This window comes from Carassius gibelio, chromosome B13 (genome assembly GCF_023724105.1).
Source record: "Carassius gibelio isolate Cgi1373 ecotype wild population from Czech Republic chromosome B13, carGib1.2-hapl.c, whole genome shotgun sequence".
In the NCBI taxonomy this organism is placed as follows: Eukaryota; Metazoa; Chordata; class Actinopteri; order Cypriniformes; family Cyprinidae; genus Carassius; species Carassius gibelio.
This window is the reverse complement of record NC_068408.1, coordinates 15567202-15578255: the sequence shown is the minus strand read 5'-3', so window position 1 is coordinate 15578255 and position 11054 is coordinate 15567202. Positions and strand designations below refer to the sequence as shown.

Here is an 11054-nt window from a genome sequence, read left to right as displayed (position 1 = left end):
TTGAGCTTTAAACCCTCAGCGGAAGAAGTGCATAGAGAAACTTGGCTCAATCTGCGAAGGACCTCACAGACTGACCTTCCTCTAAAGGGTAAGTTCAAATACACTTGATGTTTCTAGTGTTAGTTGTTTTGTGCGTAAATTTTTACTGTACTTGCGTTTCGTGTATTAATGTCTGTCTTGCATAAAAATCGCGCACCAGTAAAGTGAGGTGACATTTCACTTACAAACAGACGGACTATCTCATGACAATACGTGTTACATAAATGGACATTTTGTTTATTTAAGACCTTGGTGACATTTGACGTAGCCTTTTGTATGTTTGTGACTCCTGCGAGTGCTAAATCGAAAAATCATGCTCTAATATCAATTATAAAATTTCGCTGTAAACTCTACGTAATCACTTTTGCATGGGATTCAAAGTTTGCTCTTTGTCGTTATTCTTCATTTACGCCAGGCAGATGTATAACATACTTTAAGTATATGCTGTATATCATGACAGGTAGGTGCTTCCTGGACACCTCGAAGTACTTGACAGAGTTCCTCAAGATTTTACAGGGAAATGGTGCGGTCGTTTAGAGGACATTCCACACGAGAGCAGGTTTGCCAGTTTCCTTGAACAGAAGCCAATTAAGCGGTCTGTCATTGTGACCTCAACCTCGTGCTTTAAACCTTATAATAATTTATTAGAAACTGTGAATAGTCGCGGACTTGGCTGACTGCACATTAGCTCTGAGAGAGGACAGCACCTGCCTAGCTCTCTAGTTTAGGCTTATGATCGGGGTTAGGTGCTTCTACACTCTTGATAATCAGCTATCATTTCACATATGATTTTAGGAATAAATTATCAGTAGCGTTAGGTTTTGGGGTAGGGACTGGGTTAAGTCTTTATCAACATTAGATGTGGATCAAGGAACATGTCTTACTGGGCAAAATCACTGTGACCGTCTAGTTTAGTGTGGCTTATGACAGTAAATGAACCCTCACGTCTCTTATCGTTCAAGATGACAGATAATAACTCTGCTCCAGTTAAACTATTTCATGTTTGACCTCTAAGGGACGTGAACTATGGATTCACCTACAGTGCCTTAGTTTAGAAGAGCAGCACTGTCATTGAATCTGACAACAGATTAGAATTTCTGAGCTGTTTAAGTGAAAACAGACTAAGATTCAGACTAAAAACAGTCTCTGATGATTTTTCTGGGTCCTCCTTTTCACTATGAGATTGAAGACTAGATGTGCTGTGATTTGTTAATGCTTTAGTTCTGTGGCACAGATGCAGGTGATGTTTGTGTGAGGGTCTGCTTTGTCAGTCATGTCTAAGGTAAGTCTCTGGGCTGAATTGTTGAGCTTGTATGGTTCAGCTGGCTTTAGGGGGCATGAACATTTAGTTTGAAAACACAAATGAATGTATAATTCTCATAATAGAAAAGGTAGGCCTAAATAGTTATTATTTATTTTTAATTATTTATTTAAATGGATGAGTTGGACATGTAGTTTCTTTCCATACATTTTTGAATGAAGAACTTATTCAGAACTTTCTGATTCATATTGTTTTTCTATTATTCAGTTTATATAAAGTGGTATTAAACATTAAAAGTAATATTATACTGTATAATATTTCTTACTTTTCTACTATGTGAAGTGACGTGACATACAGCCAAGTATGGTGACCCATACTCAGAATTTGTGTTAAGCATTTAACCCATCCAAAGTGCACACACACACACACACACAGCAGTGAACACACACAAACCGTGAACACACACCCGGAGCAGTTGGGGGTTTGGTGCCTTGCTCAAGGACATCTCAGTCATGGTATTTTAGGGTTAGGAGACATACTTTCTAACCACTAGGCCACGACTTCCCCTATGGACAATAGCAGTAATAAATAATAATAATTAGTAGATGTGTCATGGTAGTTTATGTTTTAAAAAAAATGTTGTGTGTAGTTTATTGAATTTGAATATTTCAAGTGAATAGCCAAACTGAACGGGTCAAATAACTTTGACCCGTAGGCAGGGCTTCTCTATTGGCTTTCGTCATTTTTCAGTTTTGTACATGATTTCCCTCCTTCTGGGAACAGCAGATATATGTGTAACCAAACATTTTGTGGGAAAGAGGAGCAACGGTTGCAGAACAGCAGTATTTTTTTTTTTTTGCTTTTTGCTTTGACCTTTGGAGATCATTAATTTTTCAGCCAGCAGGGTAATGTCCAGTTAACATCAGTTTTGTACTCGGTACTGTATATGTCACACAAGTTGATACAGTTGTCTGTTTCATCTATTGTTTAAAAGTGTTTTCTAATGAAGGCAAAATGGAAACTTAAGTATTTCCCCAAAATTCTCATGCATACACCAGTTTTCACTTTCAAGACTTCCCACATCCAGAAGTGCTGAAGCAGGAGGGATTATATGAGATGATGCAATCATATTTCTAGCATTGTCAGTAGACTGCACTCTGCCTAACTGTCTAACTCTAATTCGCAGTTTTAATGATAACCGCCACGTTAAACTTTGAAGATTACATTTACAACAGTTTTCTCTAATTCTTTTCCTAGGTCTGATTTGGAGTCCAGATTCAGGGACACAAAGAAAAGGCTGTTAAATTTGAGAATTTAAAGCAGGTAGCCATTTTCAAGTATGTGTTTTTATTTAGTGTAGGGTTGTTCATTCCTGCTCCTGGAGGGCAACTATGCTGCAGAGTTTAGCTTCAACCCCGATTAAACACACCTAAACAAGCTAATCAAGGTCTTACTGGGCGTACCAGAAACTACCATGCAGATGTGTTCAGGCAAGTTGAAGCAACACTTTGCAGCAGTCAGTGGCCCTCCAGAACCAAGTTGGACACCCTGATTTAGTGTGATTTAATACAAATAAACCATTGAATAACACAGTTTTTCTGTCATTCTTTCTTTATAAGTGCAAACATGTCATTTACATGTGAGCAATTTTATAACGAGGCAATACGGCCGAATTTGGCTCGTTTTTCATCAACGGTCAAAGTGAGAGATATCTTACCTCACCTGCCATGCCTCACACTCACTGATAGGGTAAGCAGTACTACATTTAACCACAAATAACATGACAATTATATCTAGATGTGCAAAAGTAAAAGGCTTAGGTAAATTATTTTTTGTTTACTACTTCAATTTGTGTTTTTGCAGGAAGAGGTCAATGCCAAGAGAGAAACTTCTGGAAACTTCACTGCTATGCAAACACTTTTGGACAATCTACGCAGACGTGAGAAATGGCCTGATGAGTTCATCACTGCACTCCGGAACTGTGAACATAGGGAACTGGCTAATGAGATGAGCACTACTTATGACAAGATCAGGAACAACACAAGTAAGAGCTACAGAACAAATTATGAAATGGAGGGGCGTCATTTTATGAATGCCTTTTTTATTTATCTATAGATAATGCTGTTCCTGCTGCTCCTACACCCAAACCACCACCTGCTCCAGCTGCTTCTTCTACTTCATCTGGTTCCACAACAACCACAACCACAGTGACAGTTCATGCAGTCCCAGCAAACTCTCCTCCTCTGCTGATTCCAACCTCAGGGGGAGCCCCAGTAAGTTCATCTGCCCCTTCCAACATTGCAGCTCCTGCTCCTGTTAAACCTCTTACTGCAGTTCCAGCACCTTCTCCTGAACCAGTTTCCCAAGCTGAAGTAGCACCTCCAGTTGTAGCTCCTTCCCAAGCACCTTCCCTTCCTGAAGCCTCCATCTCTAAAGTGTCTTTACCTGTTCCAACCCTTACTGGGGCAGCTGAGAACAAAACATCAGCTTTAGATGATTCAGATGGCTTGGCTTTAACAGACCAAACCACCATCTCCTCTGCTGAAGCTCTTCTCTCCACCTCAAGTGCTCAAGCATCCTCCTCAGACACTTCCACTTCTCAAAGCCAAATAACAAAGCTTTACACCACCTCCCAGACTTCTCCGAAGTCAAAAAAGACCCAGGTGCCAACAGCAGACATAGATTTTGACATTTCTGAGAGACTCCCTGTCCAAGACATTAATCTCCCATTGAGAATGCAAAGGACATTTCAGGAGCCGGAAGAGATCTCTGACCCAAATAAGGTAATACTCAACCCAAAGCACTTTACTGTTGTTCTTAGGCAAATCCGTGACATAGAAAGTTCATTATTAAAATGGTCAGCTGTCAACTGTACTTCAAGTTATCCCAATGGTTAATCTGCTGTTTTCTGTGGCTTGGTCTTTTGTTTTCTCCACAGAGGAACAACACTGTTGGGTTGCCGGTTTTTAATAATGCTCCAACAAATTCTACCACAACAGCTCAGGCAACATCTTCTGCACCTGCTGAGGTTACGCACTCTCTCTCTTCCATCGACCAGGAATTTTTCAGCAAGCCTAAAGTCCTTCAGCATCCAGAACACCAGCAGAATAAAGCAGAGATTCTTCCTGTCTTTCAAGAGGAGCCTTGCTCAGTGGTTACAGATGATTTGCAGTTCAGCCGCGCAGCAGACTCTTCCACAGAACTTGGAGAGTCTACTAGTCTTGCAGACCAGAACTCAGCTCCACTTGCTTCCCTTGATTCTGCTACTCAGTCCTTGCAAGACCCACCATACAGTGCTGCTCCCTTGACCCTTAACCAGCCTGAGGAGGACAACTATGAATCTTTCAATGGGAGTCATACACTGCTAAATGTAATCCGGTATGCTGAAGAGCCATCTGCTGAAAATATGAATGGTCAGCCACCAAGCATCCTGCAACGTAACACAGTCATTTCTGAGGACCAGCATACCCTGAGCTATGTTAGCACAGAAAGTGCAGTTCATCTTTCTGAGCCATCTGGGCATGACAGTAAGAAGTCAACCACCATCAACATTCGAGAGGAAGAATCCAGTGCTGCTAGGTCAGAGCAGAGAGGAGAGGGGCGCCCAGAGTTATTCAGAATAAACAACTCCCACCTTATTGCTGCTGCAGGGATTGGTCTTTCCGCAGCGTTCTTGGCCTGGAAAATCACCCACAAATGAAAATTTGTTATCATGTACTCACTCTTGTGTTGCATGAAACCCCTATGATTTTTTTTTATTTTAAATGAAACACAAAGGGACTTGAGTAAAATGTCCAGGCTGCTCTTTTTCAGAAATAACAGTGGTTAGAAACTGGTGCTGAAGAAAAAGACAAAACGTACAATAAAAGTAGTCACCTGTAATGTTTTTGCTATATACCAAGTCTTCTATAACCATTGGATAGCTTGCTATGAGGAACGGACTGAGATTTGAGTTGTCCAACATGATCTTTTTCACCAAACTCTTTAGTGATTTTATCCTCATGTATTATTTCATGTGTGTACATATATGCCTATATGTAATCATGGTTTTCTATGTGCCTTACATAGATATGCCTTGTATGCCAGGGCCGATAATGAATTTCACTGCCATTGCATCTGTGAAATCAGTTTCAATGATAAATTGATTTCCATCGAGATTTAAAATAATTTCACAAGTTCACATTTACTTATAATTAAATAAAGGTTATGCGTATTTGGCGTGCTGTCCGGGGAGACTCCTGAGCCTGTGGCACCCTCCCGTCCGGGAATAGGGGTCTGAGTTTGGAGGCCGGCCCAGCCCAAAGTGCTCCCCCGAGTGCTTCTACCTGAGCTGGGGTAGAAACTTGGCTGAAGGTGCGAGATTGGGGTGGCGGAGGGATTCTGGAAGTCGAGAGATAACGAGGGAAGGACTTACTTAATTATTTATAGGCGTTTTTCTCTTGAGCTGATTGGTAAACTGTGTAATCACTATTGATGAACTGGCCGTGTTCATTACCCGTGCATGCTCCTTCCGAAATATGTTTGAGAAACTTCACTTGGAGGACCCAGTTTGACTGGTATTACATTGTACAACAATTTCATGAATTATTGTAAGGCCGCAAGAATACATCCTGTGTGTGACAGACCATTATTATAAAGAGCTGTTGCATAACCTATCAGACATTAATGAAAAACTCATTTGGAACATTACATGGACTGGACAATTGCCCTAACCCTCTACTTAAGGAACTATTTCTCCATCACTGTCCCATATTTTCTGTGCATTGGACCCCTATAAGAGTTTCAATGTGTGCACACACACAGAACGCTTTCCACTTTTTAAAAAGTTAAAATGTATTCTCCTAATGCCTGCTATACCTGTAGTAGAATAACTGTTAAAATAGATTAAACTAAATGTAAACCAAGTGTACCAAGATTATATTGTTTATATTGCTGATATGTAAGTGTTTTGTCTGCACAAGTCTCCAAATCCAGTGCACAACAGTAATGTATTGATATGTAGTTGAAAAAGACTGAACACTGTATTCTAGGTATATTTTTAAGTTCACACATTTTTTGAGATTCAAACTCGTGTTCTTTGGGGTTGCTAGCGGCATTGCTCTATCGTTTGAACTGCAGAAATTATTATTATTAGCATCAAGTTATCTAGGGTAAACTGCTACATGAACAACATTGGAAATGACTCAGAATGAATTACGTGTAGGTCTACACTTTAAATGTAATTCATATGACATTTGTAATCAGAAACTGCACTTTATCCACACTTTTTGATGTGAAATGATTTAACCTGATTGTAAATGCACTGTATGTATTACTCCTGGTCTTATATTTTATCTGATTATTATATGTTTGAGGGAAGTTACTGTATTTCAGGGGGAATATTTGTGCTAAACTGTTTTGCTTTTGTGTACTGTTCAACTTGATTATGCACAGTCAATAATGATTTCCAAAAATGTTTCTGAAATAAAATGTCCTACCTTGAGTCTCAACAAATGATGCTTATAGTGTTGTTATGTGAAGCGCGCCATCTACTGTTGAAGAAGACAACGTGATCGCCAATAATGGAACGTATGAACCGAACTGAGAACCTGATTGGCTCGTTGCGATTTCAGTTCACAGCAGAAGAGCATTCATTGGAAATTCGAGTAACTGTGATTGTGTTGTAAACACAGCGACGTAAACATTTTCAACGAAGAGTCGGAGACTATAAATACAGACATTGCATTTATATATATTACTAGTGATTTTTCTGCCTAACAATCGATGTAGACTTTTTCGGTAAAAGACATGGATCTGAACGGCTTCCACTGTTACGGCGAGGAATGTGTGGAGGAGCAAGAAGAAGAAGAACCGACAGCGCCCAGGTTACCTCGATCAAAGGCAGAAACGTCATGTAGCATAATTGCTACACCGGGTGCAGACAGCGCAGCGGCCGGGGGCAGTCCACTCCGAGAGCAGCGGATGTCAAAATCGACGCCGGTGATGCTCAGGCTCGATTCGCTGAGAAAGAACAGGCCGCGTAGGTGAACCATCTTGTTATGGCGCTAGGTAACAGGGTTAACGGAGCTGATGCCACAGTAAAATCACAGTGATAAAATGACAGATATATATAAATAAGCTTAACCAATAGTAATATCTTTTATAGCCATTTTTGCGCTGGCTGTTGGCATCATATTACTGATTAATGTGCAAAACAATATACACTATAAACTTAAATGTTAAATTCATACATTTACTTATGGAATAGCATGAATAGTATAGTATAATTCACAGCTGATGAATTTAACAAGCGCTTAAGGTTTTCTCCAGGAATCTTATATATCAAAAGGCGACCGAACACTACAATCTTACAGAGCTAGAATTTTTATAACAAAAATGTAATATTTAAGTGTGTTTTTTTCTATTTTGTCGTGTTGACTTATTCTTTAAACGCATCCATTCAATCATGCTACTCAATTTATTGTGCAAGGAACAAACATTTATTTTTGATTAATGAGAAATGTTTTTGTTTTATTACCTTACTTAAAACACTGTTGTGTATTTGAATTCATAACTCTGTTACCTTTTTATTTTTTAATCCATTATACATTTTATTTAATGTTTAATGTTAGAAAATTGCAGTCACAAATATGGATTTTAAGCTATTTAGAAATTATCCCAAATTATACTATTTAGAAATATCCCATTTTACTCACAGGGCTGAAAATGTGCCAGCCTCAATGAAAATTACAGAAAATAAAACCGCTCATATGTAGTTAATGGTTAACCTTTTCCTTAAAAAAGTGAAATGCACAAGGTATTGAAGTCACTTCACTATTATTGGTCCCCAGCTTTCTTTCCCATGGTTTGGCATGGACATTGGTGACACATTGGTGAAGCTGTGCTGTGCTACTTTGAGCCCAAAGACATTACAGCAGCAGAAGAACAGTAGGAGGTGGATAGTCTGAAAAGCATTCGCCGCTACCTCACTTCACACACTGCCTATGGCAAAACAGGTATATGAGATGTTCACCTGGAGCTCTCTGACCTCACACTTTGGGGCCGCAAGGGCAACCTGCACTTCATTCGCTTTCCCACACATGAGCTGCCAGCCTTCCTGCAGACCACCCTCTGTGCCACTGGAGGTGGTGCATTTAAATATGAAGATGACTTCCGTAAGGTGTGTCCAGTGTCCAAGATGTAGATGAGTTTGTTTCTTCATCGGAACAGATTTGGAAAAAACTAGCATTACATCACTTGCTCACTAATGGATCCACTGCAGTGAATGGGTGCCATGGAATGAGATCCCAGACAGCTGATAAAAGCATCCTCAAGTAATCCACACAAATTTAGCCCATTAATTAACATCTTGCTAAGTGGAAATGTATCATTAAGATGTTTTACACTTCTAACCAAAATAAAATAAAATACCATAATCCAGAACTGTGTTGTATTTATCAGTTGTTTGGACTCTTATTCTTAAAGCCCCCAGGATCCAATTGTGAGCAAGTGATGAAATTGTACATTTCTCTTGTACCTATATATTCTGTACCTGTTTAAGAAACTCATCTACATCTTGAATGGTCTGAAGGTGATTTTTGGTAAACCTTTTTTTTTTTTTAACTAATTTGTTCTCTGTGCTGCTTTTTCTCTCTTAGATGGCCAATCTGCAGCTGTTGAAGCTTGATGAGCTTGACTCCCTGATAAAGGGGGTTCTGTACATTGACTCAGTGGTCTCAAGTGGTCCACCTGAATGTTACTATTTTTAGCTTCCAACAGACCCTGATTGTTGCGAACAGAAGGCATACAACCTGGAGAATAACACTGGCTCTGGTGTCAGCATACTGGCTGTATACTCCAAAGACAACTACAAGCGTGTTACTGGAACCAGGTTGGTTATAACTTAATAATATTGCAACAGTTTAACAAAGTAAATGGCCATTTTACTGTGGAGCTATAATAATATTTTCTGTCTCCCCTTTAGTCTTGGTGGTGGTACATTCCTTGGGCTTTGTTGCCTGTTGACTGGATGCTCCACCTTTGAGGAGGCATTGGCAGTGGCCACAGAAGGGGAAAGTACATGTGTTGATAAACTAGTCAGGGACATCTATGGTGGTGACTATGAACGATTTGCCTTGCCAGGGCTGTTGCCTCCAGGTACAGGCATATTCTCTAGTGTTTGAAAATGTGGGGGCTTTTTTAATGTTTTCAATGTTCTTAAATCAATCCAAATGAACTCAGGATTCTTTGATGACCAGAATAGAAAACTTTTTTTATCATCATGAATGTTTTCTCAGACACTTTTGATAAATTGAATGCATCCTTGATGATGAAATGTTTGTTTATTTTTTTATACTTCTAACCCCAAAGTATATGTAAACATATAATTGTTAATTGTCCTTATATGACACTGTTATCATATTAAAATGTTTCTGTAATAGACGTAATAGATGACAGTGATGATAGACGTGAATCAGATTAGTTAATATAATGTGTGGGTATTTTCTTTTGTAGCTTTTTGGAGCATGATATGCAAGGAGAAGAGAGACTCTGTCTCCAAGGAGGATCTGGCTAGAGCCACACATGTCACTATCACCAACAACATTGGCTCAATCACACACGTGTGCACTTAACGAGGTACACGTCCACATCCACACTTTCAATCTCCAGTATGCTGTCCTTGCCCTCGTCTGTCAGCTTCTTTACGGTGCTGCCTTGTGAAATCTGGATCAAGCAGCATTGTACAGGGCTATGAGAGACCAGGTGCCAATCAGCTCCTTGGAAACTCCTCTTACAAGAATGACATTTTCAGAATCAGTGCTCATTATGAGTTTCTCCCATTTAGAACATTGAAAGAGTGGTATTTCTTGGGAACTTTCTGCAAGTGAACACAGCCATTAAGATCTGATACTTTACATAGCTTAAATCACAACCACATGATTAAACATCATTTAAAATGTGTCAGCTGTCATCTTATACTGTATATACTTATGTATATTAACTGATATTGCATCAAGCAGAAGAACAGTAACTGAATCTTGTATTGTTTATGGTTGCAACCATAATCATTATTGTACACTGCACTATTTTTGGTGCACAATCATAATTTACTCAAAAGCAAGCTGATAAGTCAAGCGTTTTGCTCTCTTGTACATGTATCTGATGCAACATAAATGCAAAATTGCTAAATATAATTTTTGTTGTAGATGCCGCAGTGAGTTCAGAATCAGAATTTCATGAATGTTATGTAGCACATTAGAGAAACAGAAAATAAATAAAAATTTTACATTATGGATAAATCTCCTGAGAACTGTTTTCTTCTTCTTCTTCTTCTTGGAATAACTTTGGTGTCCCTGTAGCATAAACCAACACTGAACCAAAAAGTGTTTCGTTTCCTTCTCTTTACTGTGTGTATATTACTTGCTTATTGCTCAAGTCTGTGTAAATAAGAGAGTTTGTTCCTACACCAGCAAGTAAGAAGTGCCTTGCGTTTTGTATTTAAAACATTGAAAACAAGTATTGTTTTTCAACAAAAACCTCTTTATAGACAAAATAAAAGGTTATTTTTTGTAATAAAAAATGTAAATCACAACATAAAAAGTATTCTTCCTGCTTTTGACATGCACAAACAATTACTTGATTCATTAAAATCGGATATTTTAACAGTAGCACGTTATTTTATTATTATTTTAATATTCCAGCAAATTTCACGAAGATCAGAATCCCCCAGCATGTATTTTTACAAACGTAGAATGTGCCTGAGCAGAAGAACGTT

The 11054-nt window shown here is 38.9% G+C and overlaps 1 protein-coding gene and 1 long non-coding RNA gene across 7 annotated transcripts; both read left to right on the top strand.

Moving 5' to 3' along the window:
• On the top strand, positions 1-6793 carry LOC127970410 (uncharacterized). 6 transcript variants are annotated; one of them, XM_052572993.1, is made up of 7 exons: positions 35-88; positions 500-598; positions 2558-2619; positions 2920-3049; positions 3164-3344; positions 3416-4083; positions 4239-6793. In XM_052572993.1, the coding sequence occupies exons 4-7, from the start codon at positions 2927-2929 to the stop codon at positions 4998-5000; spliced, it is 1734 nt and encodes a 577-aa protein (XP_052428953.1). In that variant the 5' UTR covers positions 35-88; positions 500-598; positions 2558-2619; positions 2920-2926; the 3' UTR covers positions 5001-6793. The 6 variants fall into 6 exon arrangements, with proteins under 6 accessions (XP_052428949.1, XP_052428951.1, XP_052428954.1 ...); XM_052572990.1 differs by having other exon boundaries at positions 2558-2623; XM_052572992.1 differs by having other exon boundaries at positions 2558-2637.
• A 148-nt stretch (positions 6794-6941) lies between these two features.
• Positions 6942-10879, top strand: LOC127969852 (uncharacterized). Its single transcript, XR_008156378.1, has 4 exons — positions 6942-7319; positions 8131-9170; positions 9264-9436; positions 9794-10879. It is a non-coding gene; the product is annotated as an uncharacterized LOC127969852 (long non-coding RNA).
• Positions 10880-11054: the final 175 nt, after the last annotated feature.

Bases quoted from the DNA above. Each gene is read 5' to 3' on its own strand.
- LOC127970410 (XM_052572989.1), top strand. From the start codon at position 2,927: ATGTCATTTACATGTGAGCAATTTTATAACGAGGCAATACGGCCGAAT. The intron at 3,050-3,163 runs GTAAGCAGTACT...GTGTTTTTGCAG, and splicing joins GCCTCACACTCACTGATAGG to GAAGAGGTCAATGCCAAGAG. The intron at 4,084-4,238 runs GTAATACTCAAC...TTTTCTCCACAG, and splicing joins AGATCTCTGACCCAAATAAG to AGGAACAACACTGTTGGGTT.